This window comes from Anabas testudineus, chromosome 13 (assembly GCF_900324465.2).
Source record: "Anabas testudineus chromosome 13, fAnaTes1.2, whole genome shotgun sequence".
Lineage (NCBI taxonomy): Eukaryota > Metazoa > Chordata > Actinopteri > Anabantiformes > Anabantidae > Anabas > Anabas testudineus.
Window position 1 is genome coordinate 14,927,625 of NC_046622.1, and position 14,931 is coordinate 14,942,555.

Consider the following 14,931-nt stretch of genomic DNA (forward strand, 5'->3'; position numbering starts at 1 on the left):
TATTGTGACTGTGAGTGGCATCACATCTGCTGCAGATTCTTGCTTTGGTAGTATTAACAGCTGAAAACCCAGCCATCCACCATGGAACGGGCAGCAGTGCCTCCAGTTGTGGAGTTCAGTGCCAGTGAGTGTTGTGCCTCAAGTTTAATCCAGGATGTTGGTACAAACAGTGATACCAATGATGTCCTTGTACGTTAAAAAATATAAATAATAAATTTTACGTAAAAAAGAAAAGTAAATTAAACTACATCACAAAAGACATGAAAACACTGTGGTGTGCAGCAGTCTGTTTAGTCAGTGATCAGTATGTGGATGAATGAGAAGTATGTTTCAGTGTGCTTAATAATGTAAAACAAGCAAAAATGAGTGTGGGAGGCAATTTATGGGGAGACTAAACCTATAACCTGTTTGTCACAACCTTCAGATTATGAAACTGACACACCACTTACTGCATCAACAAGGCTGAATGCTTTCATTTTCTATGGAATACACTGCCACTGAACATACAAACGACCTTGTAATATTACACTGTTATTTCACACAAAATGTAAACAAATATATAAGATTTGAAACAATATCCAGCCCTAGCATTTAGTTTAGCTCCAACTTAGCTTTGGTTAAGAATAAAACACCTGCCCTGTGTCTTGAGGGGATCATGTTGGATTCCTGGGTTTCAGCATCAGGGAGGTATGTGTCTCATTCAAATGCAAATGTTCCTGTATTTCTAATGTTTGAGGTATATCTATCATCTTATGTTAAGACACTTCTTTGACTTTGAGTCTGAATTTGAATGTGTGAACACATGTCCCGAAGGGTGATAGTTTCAGCAAAAGGGTGGGGCGAATATTTCTTATTCATTCATTAGACAAATGTACTGACACTGTAATTCTTTTTCATTGTTTTATGGCCAATTTATTTTTTGAAAACCAGCTCCATGTGAGGCTTGAACTCACAACCTTTAGATTATGAGACTGACATGCTGCCTACTATGCTGAGGATGAGGTTACATCAGTGCTTGCATATAGCCTAAAACAACATCTCTGCTCACAAAACTCGTAACATTAAGGTTACAGTCACTTATTATTGTCTCTAAATCTGGATTCAGGATTTAAACAAAATGGAGGAAAAAATGACCATTGCCATCACCAATTTCCCAGTTCTCTATGGTGTGTCTGTTTAATCAGTTAATGAGGATGTAAAAAATGAAGAATTATCTGTGTGTCTGGCAGCAGCAGACATCACAGAAAATAACTGTCCAGCTGGAATAGACGTACTGTATGTATGTAAATTACGTGCTCAGCATTAAACACGCCCGTGGAACTTCATACTGTATTTATGAGGGGCCAAACACTGCCAACTTGAACACATCATCACAGTATGTACCTTGCAACACCCCTTGGGTTCTGTTGTCATTTCATTTTAGGGCTCAAACTCTACCTTCATTGTATGATACTGACATTCTGTCTACTGTGCCAGTAAATCCTGGAGAGTAGAGATAATTCAGTAGCAACTAACTCTACTTCTTTTCTTGAAAATCTCCCATATTTCTCTGAAAAAGATTACTGTAATTTTAGCACATTATTGTTCTCAACTCTCAAATAGGTTCACAAATGTTGTAAATAGGACACTCAAGAGCAGCAGAAAAGATGTGGTTTCAAAAGGGGATGGAGAGGAGGAGTCATAGACAGAGAGGGAGAGAGCAATTGGTGCTCTGATTGCCTTGCTTCCTACTGATAGCAATAGCCCTATTGACTGAAACTCAGTGTCAGCTGTTGTGCAGCTGCTCCAGAGTGCTAATAATAGTAATACTGGCTAATCGAGGGGGACACTCTAGACTTGTATGTTTGTTTCTTTGTGCAGAAATTTATACGGGTGTCCATCAGCCCAACTCTTCACATTTGAAGTTGTAAATTTTAGCCTTGCAAGTGTTTGTTTGGCTGTGTTATACATGTGTATCTTTAGCTCTGAGTTTGTGGGTGGCTTAGAACCAATTTTTCTTTGCTCTTTTATTCTGTAAATGTGTCCATGTTTCCACTTCAGCTAACTTCTCAAAAGCACGTTGTGCCACATTTTATTTTATTTTTTTTCGCTCTTGTTTATTTGTGGGCTATTACTGTAAAACACATACACTTTATCATGACAGAGACATAGCCTTCTTGCTCCTTGAATGGGATGTGAACCCACCGTTGATGGTGTTGTGTGCTTATAAGTGTATGAGGTGGGTAAGAGTGCATGTGTGAATGGAACAGTGAGACAGACAGACAGATTAGAAAAAAAGAACAGGAGAGAAGAAGATTTTGTGTGTATGTGTATGTGTTTTTGGCAGTAAATCAGTATGCTAATGAGGCATGGTCTGTAATCCTCTTACAGCTAATCTCACTCAATCCCTCCAGTCCAGGCCTGGGCATTGCTCACACACACAGGCATGGCTGGGTGAACACAACCTCACACACACACACACACACACACACACACACACACAACCTATAAAGTGCTTGCTCACTGGTTTGTTCACTCTGCTTCACCAAATACAAACCTTCTTTTAGGTATGCATAAAAAACCTCACTCTTTACTTTTTTTGTCATTAACCATCCAGCCAAGTGGGAATCTTTTTTTCTGATCAGGCAATCAGCTTTTAAATGCAGTTACCTTGACCGTTACAGTTATTGTATTAGAAATATGGTGATAGGAAAAAAAAAGGAGGCTTAAAGTGTCAAGTGCAGTTTGCAACATTCCTAGCCGTTCAGTGTTTCCTCCAATAAAAAAACATTTAAACCATAGGGGGACTGTGGCACTGTCTTTTTCTAGCCTCGACTTTGCCCTGATTGTGTGTCATAAAAGCCAAGGTGAACTTTGCTATTCACAAACAGACGATGCTAGTCTCCAGCATGAATACTGATTACCTGTCCATGTCAAAGATAGTTGAGTATGCATCTGTGCATGTGCACTTGCTGTAAATGTTCCCTTTTTTTTTTGCAGTCAGACATCATAAGCCATGTGGTCAGACGACTGTTTTTCTTAGCGTTGCCATGGTGATGCAGCAAAAGGTCGCTTTGAAATGTTCTCTACCAAGACCTTGTGTGCGTGCATGTATGTGTATTTCGTTGCAGCAGATTGCATTTGGCAGCAGACACCAAAAGAATGTTCAGGCTGGGGCAGTTGTCTCAACTAGAAAAGACAGCACTCTCTCTCTCTCTTTCTCTGTTTGTTTGTGTGTGTGTGTGTGTGTGTGTACGTGTACGAATGGAAGAGAGAGACAAAGCTTGTGTGTGCGCTAGTTTGAAAGAGATATCTGCTGATCCGTGCATGAATAACGTCACAGCGGAATTTCTAACACAGCCACTCACTCTGTGTGCGCCTGCTTGTGTGTCACTATTAACTCAAATCTGATATGCAATTCAATATATTACAGCAGGATTATAGCCTAATGCTCAGTGAGGAAACACACACATGCAGACACACACTTAAATGCACTAAGACGCATACACAAAAAGCCTGGCTTCTCAACACCAGGGGGCTGACAAGGTATTCTTCTGCTATATGTGGTAAATACTGCTGCATACCTGGCACTCAGTATGCACAGCACATCATCCTCCTAATCTCTCTCACTCTGTCTCCCAGTGTCTTCCTCTTATGCCTGCTCTCCCTTTCTTCAACATCGCCTCACCTTTCCTCTCTCGTCTACTTTTTTTCTCTTCACCATCATCCCCTTTTTAGGCACTGACTCCCTCCTTCCACTCTCACCCTCATTTATCACCTACCTCGTTCTCCCCTCTTCTTCCTCATCTACCCTCACCAGATGCCTCCTTGCTGCTACTTACTAGTAATCTACCTGCTCTTCTTGTTTCTGTGCCCCCTCCTAAGTGCACTCTCTGTGCAGGATAACCAGTCACTTCGACTTTGAATAGCATCAAATTTAAATGAAACATATTTTGCAGATCTGCTAGTCACACCATTCATCCATTCTTCACTTCTCTGTAGGTATGAAAGAGCTCTCCCCCCCTCCTCTAAACCTGCGGCGTCTCTACACTGAGACGTTAGAACTGGAGCCGGTGTTGATCATCATCTCTCCAGGGGCAGACCCATCTCAGGAGCTTGCAGAACTAGCTGCAGAAACCATTGGAAGGGACAACTATCATGAGGTATAGGATACATTTCTTTTTCAACAGAATACCAAGATGAGAGCCACAGAATATTCTTTTGTACATTTAAATTGGGATAAATTAGTTCTACAGCTTGCTGAATTTTTGGATCTTGATAATGTTCTGCCAGTTGATTTCATCAGTTTTCATACATGTCAAGAGGTCATGAACTCTAAGAAATCTGCCCTTGGAAGAACGTCCTGCAAACCTGTGGCTATTTTGTATTCAGTAGCATTTTTTTTAACAAATACCTAAAGTAAACAAAACAAGAAATGTAATGCACTTAAAACGAGCATGGTCTGTGTAGTCAAAAACTGTTATATGGTAACTTACAGTATACTGTATACCTGTGTTACTGATTGCTGTTATTATCTAGAAAACTGACGCAGCGGGTTTTAGGAGGAAATTCAATCAAGAGGATTTGAAAGTGGAAACAGAAAATGCTAATAATCACTTTGATGAGCTACACAACAAAATAAAGCCTTCTGGCACCATAGGGAAATATCGCTTCTGTAACTCTAACGAAAACATTTGGCAGTATTTGCTAAGCCATTGACCTGTCTTTCAAACATATTAAAGTCAAACTTAATTCCAGCCACCACAAGTCGCTTTCAGGCTTGATAATATATTTGCATTTTCTCCTCTCTGTATTTTGCACACCTGCAAAAACACAAAAAGTGCAAAATCCACAGCATATGCTATTTTGAAAGGCACAGTTCTAAATGTGCACTCAAAGTAGATCAGTTTGTGCCCTGTTTTGCAGATGTTTGCACACAGTTTAGTACACGCACACCATAGAAAACCAGGCCCTTAGTGTTACCTGAAAGCAAACTTGTTTTAGAAGAGCTACATGGTGCAGAGTACCTTGTAACTCTAGTGACAGGTTGATCAAACACATAGGTTGAACACTTGTCCTAAACAAGTTGCATTTTTTTTTTCTGTTTTCTACAACGTTCCAGATTTCAGCCGAAAGAGAGAGATGTTTCCAAAATTTCTATCCTGCTGCTTGTTTCTCACCATGTCCCCTCTCTTCCACTGTATGTCTGTCTAGATCTCTATGGGCCAGGGACAGGCTGATGTGGCCTTAGCTACACTCAGAGAATGTTCCCGAAATGGAGACTGGCTTTGCCTCAAAAACCTTCACCTTGTCACTGCATGGCTACCCCTACTGGAAAAAGTAGGTACTGTGTGTGGGTGTGGGTGGGTGGGTGGTGTAAGGCTTTAGCAAAAGGAGTTAACATTTGCCCACAGTGTGTGTTTGTGGGAGAGAGTTTTATTTTTTATGTTTCTAATTATTAAATAATTGCACCGACAGGACAGGGACTTTTACTGATCAGCTAAGGGGGGAAAGGTCAAATTGTTGCAGGACTTGTGGACTGTATGTTTGGATATCTATCTCTGTCCACACTACTGTACTAATAACAGTTACTGTGACATTATATGTGTGCAACATGTGTGCAGAAATAGGTGTCCATTAGGTATCCTGGGTTGGACAAGGCAGATTACAGAATAAAATAAATAAAAACAAAATAATAAAAAAATAAGCGCTGACAATTATGTGTATGTTAAATGCACTGGATTTTTGTTTGCCCTCACTAAGATGTTGCTGCAATTCTATGCACGCTAATCAGATAAGGTGTGTGAAGCCATTGACTGGATTGTGTTTCACACTGTGTCCGAGTGCATGTGCATGAAACAAATATAAGTGAAACCCATGGTCCATGATCTTACTAAAGGTCCGGAACTTCACTGTGTACAGTGTGATGATAATGGACGTGTTGCTGAAAGCTGTCCTGCCCTTTAAAAAACGCACCAGTTTTGGGTTTACTGGTTTCAAGAAGCACTGCGCAAGTTTTTCTTGCCACTGTAAATTAAAGTGTGCATGTAACTTATAGTTTTACACTGTACTACAGCTTGTTACACATATAAGAGGACATTTTGAAGACTAGCCAGATATCCGTATTTAAAATGACCTTCTGTCTTTTGCCTACGTATATTTTGTATTCTACCTGTCGACCCATATTATCACTATTTTGTGTGTATTTGTCTCCAGGCGTTCATGTATTGAGTGCATATGTTATTATTACTAGTAGCTCATCCTTTATATTTTTACTGTTGTGCACTTGTGCTTATGTGTTAAATGGGTTCATATGTGACTTTTACTTTCTTTGTATTTATTTGTGTCCACATGATTTTCCTGGGGTTTAGTTTAGTACCATCTCATTGTAGCAGGTCATATCTCATTGGGAGGCACAGCTGTTGGCAGTGATTGGTGTGTCTTTGTTGTGTGTGAGTGAATGTTTGTTGTTGTGTGTACATGTGTGTGCATGCCCTGGGGTTATCCAGAGATCCCTCCTGTCCAGAGTTTTCTACGCCCCCAGTGTGGCTTATACCATGGCTTAACACAACTTTCTTTTTCTACTTTTGTCCTTTTCCTTTCCACTTTCCCCACCTCACTTCTTTCCTCTCTCCTCCTATTTCATTTTGCTTTTTTCTCTCCGTTTGTTCCCACCTGTACATCCCTGCTATCTTTTCCTAAAATTTTCACTCCTCCTTTCCTCCTCTCTATTGTATAACTAAAAATCCTTTTCTGTCTTGCTCTCTCTGTTTCTCTGTCTCGCTCTTTACCCAGCAACCGATGAGGTTGAGGTCTTGGCAGTCAAGCTTGAAATGAAAAACTGATGCAACAAGGGGAACGAGGGAGGCAGGGAGCATATTGAAAGTATAAAGAAAGAGTGGATGTGAAAGGAGAGAGGTAGAGGCAAAATGAACTGAGGCTTAGAAGGAAGGGTAGACTCCACCATGAGATGGCTTTGTTTAAGTAGCTGCCTCTGTTTCTGTAGCTGTGTCCATCTGCTCAATTATTCTGTATCTCTGACTGTAGTTTCTAAATTGTCTGGGTTCTTTTTGCCATCTGTCTCTCCAGTCCTTCCTTCCTTCCTTCACTAAACCAGTTGGTCAGTTAGAGAGAGGGAAATGGAGGAAAGAGAGACAGGGAGGGAGAGCGGTCAGTGTTCATAATTGAAGTTGGCAGTACAGATGTCCTTTCATCCCTGTCAGATTCTTCCACTTTCACTTTTTTCTTTCTCTCATTTTTCACATCACCAATTGTGCTTATGGATCCATCCATCTAGCTAGTTAACTAGCATATAGCTTTCAAACTACTGTACAGGGGCAAGAAAACCTATGTGAATTTCATGTTTTTTTGCATTAATTTATCATAAGATGTGATCTAATCTTCAACTAAGCCAAGAGTATCAACAAATACAGTGTGCCTAAAATAATAACAAATAAATAAAAAAACTCCTGAACTTTTATGTCTTTATATAATGTAGTTAACTGTGTTATATATATATATATATATATATATATATATATATATATATATATATATATATATATTTCCAGGCTAGGCAAGATTAATCTAAATTAGTGGAACGCCACCTCTTTTCCAGCTTACGTCATGTCTGCTTTAAGCTACGGATTTGTGAATTCTACCATGGAGCTAGTGTCCTCTGATACACTACCTTCTTTTTCAGAGGGGCTAGAGTATTGAGTGAGTGTTCAGAGTGAGTCTGCAGTATTATCAACAAGATAGTTGACTTGTGTTGGAGTAAAGTTAGGTTCATTGCTCTCCACTGTGTTGGTTTATGGTTCTGAAATAAAAGATGGAATCTTCTTTCTTCATTTTGTCAACAGCGTTTTCAGATATACATCAGATGTTATTAAAATGGTCAGATAAAAGAGGGTTTTGGGGAAAAACTATTAAATAATCAATGAATGAAACAAGATCAAGGGTGTGATTAAAACAATGAATGGGTTTATTTACATACAAAGCCAATGGAGTCTAAAAGTGAATTAAATGCAGTGTTGAGGCAGTTATCATCAACATCTACATGGATGTTAAAGTCACCCACTAAAATTACTTCATCTGCACTAAGAACTAAATCAGATATAAAGTCTGAGAATTCAGTTAAAAACTCATAGTAAGGGACAGGAGGAGGGTACACAGTAACAAACACGTTTTTGACTTTTTCAGTTTGGATCAGAGAGGCTAAGAGTGAGGCTCTCAAATGAATTCAAACTATGTTTAGATCTGGAGTTGATTAATAAGCTTGACTGGAAGTCCTCCACCCCGACCTGTGCTTCTAGGAACATGATAATTAATATGACTTGGGGGGGTTGAGTCATACAGACAAACATATTCCTCCTGCTGCAGCCATGTTTCAGTAAGACAAAATAAGTCTATTTGATGGTCACTTATCAAATCATTCACTAACAGGGATTTAGTCCACATTTGATTGTTTTCTTTTTGATTTGTTCTGTGGGGAGGAGTCGTCTTTATTTTTCTTAAGTTTGTAAGAATCACTCCTTTTGGTTTTTATATAATTTAGGTGGTCGGGGAGCAGACACTGCCTCTATGAGGTTTTGGTAGTTTTGGGGAGCTGACTGCTGTAAGGAAACTGCAGAGAGGCTTGTAAGACTGCATCCCTGCGTCCTGGGCTCCACTAATGTGTGTTTTTATCTCTTGCTCTCTAACATCTTCCTTTTCTCTCATTCTCTATTTATTTCCTTAACTTCTTTCTCAGTGTCTCTGTTATGCATCTTCTCATGATACTGTCATTTGTTTCAGTGGTTTTCCGGTTGACAACACACAGTCACACACACACACACACACACACACACACACACACACACACACACACACACACACACACATACACACCAGCAACAGATACGTAATCACAGATGGAGGCAATTTCTTCGAGGAATGTCGGTTCCTATGTTCTTTGATTTTCACTGATCCTGTCTGCTTCCATGAGAACGAATTAGATTCCAAATGATGCAGAAACACATTGACTACAATTCAGTGTGTGTGCGTGCGTGCGTGCCTCTGTGTGAGTACTCAATCAGATGACACAAGACCTTAAGGTGCCAGCATACTATTTTTAACCATGAGTTTTTGAGAATGATAGGGGGGAGGAATGTAAGCATACAAGTGAGAGAAAGAAAACTGGAAACTGAGATGAAGAGACAGTGATGACAACGATGAGAAGAAAGGGCGAGAAAGACTGGTAGAAATGTATAAAACCGTGGTGTATGGTTTGTGGTCAAATCTGGTGCCATACAATCATTATAGTGAAAAGAAAATGACATGAAACAAAATAAACATTTAAAAGAAGATAGGACGTGTAGAAATGTGTTATTTATTGGCTAGACACTGTATATATGGTAAGGTCAACTTTTCTTTTTCCTATATACAGCACATTATATATGTTTTACATGTACACATGTCGCTTTTCGAAACAGGATAAGACCTTTAGGAAATTCAAGGACCTAAATGATACAATGTCTTTGAATTGTTCCAACTTTTATATTTTGAATTACTGTGTATTCCTGTGTCTCTACATAAATGTGTATGTATACGTGTCAGTAGAAATGTGTGTGCATCTACATCCAGATTCAGTACATGCAATCAGGTTACCTAATACTCCTATATTCCTGTTGAGGTGTCTTAATGTGTCAAATGTGTACACACTGCCTTCACAGGAGCTAAATGTGCTACGTCCCAAAGCTGGCTTTCGACTCTGGCTGACAGCCGAAATTCATCCAAGATTTCCTCCCATCCTGCTGCAGTCTAGCCTCAAGATCACTTATGAGGTAGTCACACACACAAACCCACATCACACAGCACAGGTATCAAAACAATAGCATCATAATTTTTCCATAGAACCTTAAAGTCAACTTTTTTTTTTTACTAACTGCAGTTATAGCCACACATTTTTCAGGCATGGTTCCAGAAATGCTTATAGATCTGTATTGTTTTCAAAGTACACACTAGTGTAGTGATCTCTACAGAATGTCACTGTTTGTGTCTTATACAATACATTATACTGTATAATGCCTATATGCATCATTTAAATACATGTTGGTGTGCTTTACCTGCTTATTATATTTTACATTTAGTCATTTGGGAGATGCTTCTATCCAAACATTTTACAATTGAGGTACAAGGCAAGCAAAAAATCCAAATCAAAGAGCAAACATTAAAGCAACATGCTATAGGAAGAAATGTTTCAATTTCATAAGACACAAGTCCAAGATGGGATGGATAGATTTTTATTGTGTGTATGATCTTTCATCTCTTTATTGAACACACACATTTATCATACAGTAAGTAAGTGAACCAGTGTCTTAAAAACTGGTTGAACCGCCTTTGGCAGCAATACCCTCAAGCAAGTTCTTCGTGTAGCTGTGTATTAGACATGTTCAACATTCAGGTGTAACTTTGGACTATTCTTAGGACCTCTGTGTCTCTCTCTATGTCATCCACCATAATCTCTAATGGGTTGAGATCTGGGCTCTGGCCAGGCCACTACAAAAGGCAAATTGTGTGTCTCTAAATCCACTCTGTAGTAAATTTACTTCAGTGTTTAGGGTTATTGTCTTCCTGCATCACCCAATGTATTTCCATAAAAGCACACAGAATAAAAAAGCAGTAGGTTCATGCGAGAATCCAAAGATAAAAAAGTACAGTTAGCATATTACTTCCATGAGAGTGAATAGAGAGAGCATGGGAAGCTCTGCTGTAGCGAAACAAGTAAAATTTAGACTTAGTGTGTAGTCAAGTAAGCACTTTGCAGCTACATTTAATCTACTCAAACTGGAAACATATGTAGTGAATTACCAGTTCTGGCAAATGTGCATTTCTGGCTCTATGTGTGTTATCAAAACCTCCAGATGGAAGTACCAAATGTTCAGCAGAGCTGATAATTTGTGGACTGATGTCAATGTATGTTCATCACTTTTATGAGTGAGTATTTTGTCTCCGAAGGAATCAAATGTGAATACAACTATTCGGAGACGCAGCATGTGCTGCTCATATGGAGAATGTTCCAACGAAAGTGCAGTGCAGGATACAGTAGAGATACAGCATTTAAATACACAGACAGTATTTACATTTTAAACCAAGATGCACAGTCAGATGGCTGTTTGTTTGAAAGAGAAGACCTTGACAGTGGGCTTCAAGTGACTTAAACAACTGAGATGTTGATGTCTGCAGGAAATATCTTAAACCCTTTTTACACAATCTGTTTTATCTGCCCTTGCTTGTTTAGTGTGTGTCTGTATCTCAGTCTCACAATAATACACATGTCCATGTGCGGTCTATGTGATTTAGCATGTTGTGAGAAGCTGTACTGTATTTATTTTGCATTCTCATGTAGCAGACATTTCAGTCAGATTGACATCCTTTATATTATTTCAAGAAAAAACATAAACCTCTTCTGCTAAATCTATAATAGCATTAATGTCCCTGAGGTGCTGCCTTACCCTTTCTTTAACAAACATCCCGATGTTATCATGAGAGCGCTATTATACATAACCATGCTCGATAAACATGGCATGGATAGAAGGCATTTGGTGTAGTCTAGTGGCTCTCAGCTATAAGTCACTAGGTGCTGTTGCTTAGATGGTCAAAGTACATGTCTAATTCAAATCTGTGCAGTACCTCCTCTCTTTGTGTTAGCATGTCAGATAACATCTCGCCATTCAGCACGTGTATACAAGTGTATTCCTAGTCATTTCCGCATGTGTGCACAACATAAATATGAATGTTGAATAAGACTTATTCACAATAAAATGATTTACTTCCTGTGTGTTTTCACTTTTGCCTTCTGCAGGCTCCTCCTGGGTTGAAGAAGAATCTCCTGAGGACATATGAGTCGTGGACTCCAGAGCAGATTAGTAAAGGTTGTCTTTTCGAAATCTTACTAGCTAACAACAAGATGCTGAAGATTCAGAATGAATATTTTATTCTTTGGTTTCATTTGCAATAAAGGGTTAGTTTAATGTTTTATAGGCATTTTGCCTTTATTTGATCGTGACAATAGTATGGACACAGAGAGAAAACATGGGATGAGATGTAAGTATAATGAATATGATGCTGCAAAGGTCAGACTTGCAGCATGTCACTTGTACTTGCAGACTTGCCAGCCAGACTTGAACCAGGGACACTGTGGTTATGTGGCATACAGCATAATCATTCAATAATTCACATTTTTGAAAGAAGATTATTGGCTATGAGTCCTGTGAACAAGAAAGTCTCAGCAAGCTTGTAGATTCTGGAACAGAGAATCAACACATGGAACTAGAGTACAGCCTTTAACCATCCTCAGAAGAATATATCATGCTTAGTTTTGCTGTTAGCCTTCTGTGTTTCACTTTGTCTGATGAAAAATAGCAATATAACTGTCTGTTGTCATGTTTTTGATTGTGTGTAGGAGGCATTGTAGCCAGAGCTCAGTCTCTGTTCTGTCTGGCGTGGTTCCATGCTGTCTGCCAAGAGAGGCGCAACTACATACCACAGGTAAAATTCACACACCAATTTAGACCAAAGTGCTCACAGTTCTACACAGACACTGATACTCAAACTACTGTAGAATTAAGGTCCCATTTACAGAATGACAAATACATCATCTATATGCTGAAAAAAGACAATATCCCACGAAGGAAGCTAATTTAGACAAAAAAAAAGTAATAGTCTTCTATAGAAAAAATAAAAAACACAACTACCACATCCATTTTCTGTACTTACTGACCCGCATAGCAAATGTGTTTATTTTTTCTAGAAGAGTGTGTGTGTGTATCTGTTTGTGCAACTTTGGATAAAGGCCTTTGCTGTAAACTTGCCTGCTGGTCAACGTACACCAAACATACACATCAAAAAAAAACAAAAGGGAAGTGCCCCTTAACAGATACTTTTCAGTTCTGATAGGCAAAAGTGTTTACATTGTCTTGTCCAGTGAAACAATGGAAAGCACAGACAGACGTCCGTCTTGCTGTATTTCCATATAAAATGAAAATGTTTTTTTTTAAAAACATAATAGACTATTGGGACCCATCTGTCCAAATGTTTTGTAAATACTCCACTTAGATTTCATGTTTGTATTAAAAAGTGTTTAGTTAGTGTTAATTTAATAAGGAAATTAATTGAAACTGAACGTTTTCACTGAACTTATCATTGATGCACAATGAATCACTAAATAAATGGATTTTAGAAAGATTTTCAAAATGTCAAATGCAGTAGCTGTGACCCATAAAAATGGCTGCATGCTGAGACATTGGGTGACTCTGCGTCATTGTCATGCCCCATGGTTAACTGTAGTGTTAACTTTCAACGCTTCAGACATATGTAACTTTCTAAAACTGACAATGCTACATTCACGCCCACTTCACACAGCGTTTAGCCAGGTTCTAACCAAGTTCTTACTTGAGTTCTCTGTTTAGATGTCCATAGAGACATCTGAAAACACTTTTCAACGTGGTCAGGCAACTTCTTATACAAACTACTTTATTTAGAATATAAGCCTGCAATCACAATGTATCTTCTATCTTGCCAAGTCAGGGTATTAGCGAGAGATAGAGACATGTTTTGCCTTGTTTAAATGTCTTGAGCCAGAGTGAGTCACTGATTCAGTTTTTGATGTCTAATGCCTGTTTATCGGTTTAGCTGCCCGCAGATCTACCACAGTTAGAGTGATTAATGAGTGAAGCACTGTCTTCAGGCGAACATTGACATCTGATAGCCATCATTTACTTTCAAAACTCGTCTCGAGTGATAATCACATTGTGCTGTTTGCACATATATTCTTATTGGAGGAACCACAGTTAGGTTTTAAGTAAGAGTCAGAGAATGGGAGAAATTTTCAAACAGGCAAAAGAAGACGTGACTGCACCTGTAATTGCATGATTCTTGCTGCATTTTTCGATGTTATGTTTTCACTTGTCACCCTTAACTGTCACTTTTACATTTTAGTGAAGTGCCAGTGTGGCTGGGACTCATTTGTGCCTGTTTGTACTGAGGTGATGCCTCAGATTGGTCTGTCTAAACAGTACAATCTCTCTTTTTGTCTGCTAAACAACACTCAGCACCAAACACTACAGAGAACTATAGCAAAGAACATGTTTTTAAATAGAAATTTCTGTGTCTTTACTATTCCCTCAGACTTGGTATGCCCCAGCTCCCCTCATTGTGGAGTTGTTTGAGGGGAAAAAGTATTGATTGACCTATAGGTGGACGTAAACCGACATAACTAACATACACCATGCCTGCCTGTGTGCTATACTGGAAGTCTCTTTGGGGGTTTGTCTGTCTGCTTCTCCCTAAATTCTCACTTTTCTTTTAATGGCCAACCTCCCTGGCTGCTGTTACCCTATCCCTCTCTCTCTTTTATGTCTCTGTCACTGAATCTCTGGTGTTTTCATTAGAGATGATAATGTTGTTTCTCATCCAAGAACATGATCTTCTAATTATTGAAACAGTCGCAGCTACTTTTGTCCACTCCACCATCACTTACTCCCGTCACGGTTCATCTAGCATCCTCCCCAGTTTTCTCATTTATTCTCCCCCCTGTTTTCTTACATGCCTGTGCAGAAAACACTTCATTTAAGCAGAGTGGAGAGGAATAGACACATGAGAAATTAAAAGAGCAAAAGAGGCAAAATTAGGAAAGACAAAGGAGGAAGTAGAAACAGATGGTTTTCAGTCTCGCTAAAAGAAAACACATATTATAAACACGGGCCAGTTCGTTTTTCTCGGTTTGTGTGTGTGCTCATGCGTGTGTGTGATCATAGCAGAGCCACTGCATCAGCAGAAGGATACAGGCTGTAAGAGAACAGCAGTGCGATGGGTGGTCATACTGTATATCTGTTTAACTCATGACTAGCACACTTTATGACAGACACACTCACTCACCTTTATTTAGACCCACACACTGAATCATTCAGC

General features: G+C 39.1%; 1 protein-coding gene across 5 annotated transcripts in view; it reads left to right on the forward strand.

Annotated features, from left to right (window-relative positions):
* The window catches only part of LOC113169761 (cytoplasmic dynein 2 heavy chain 1), a 95,286-nt gene that overhangs the window by 62,094 nt on the left and 18,261 nt on the right, over positions 1-14,931 (forward strand). For all 5 annotated transcript variants that reach the window (XM_026371444.1, XM_026371453.1, XM_026371470.1 and 2 more), the window contains 5 exons: positions 3,982-4,142; positions 5,194-5,319; positions 9,693-9,803; positions 11,825-11,894; positions 12,425-12,510. In XM_026371444.1, coding sequence (XP_026227229.1) covers positions 3,982-4,142; positions 5,194-5,319; positions 9,693-9,803; positions 11,825-11,894; positions 12,425-12,510 — 554 coding nt within the window. The remainder of the gene's footprint in view (positions 1-3,981; positions 4,143-5,193; positions 5,320-9,692; positions 9,804-11,824; positions 11,895-12,424; positions 12,511-14,931) is intronic.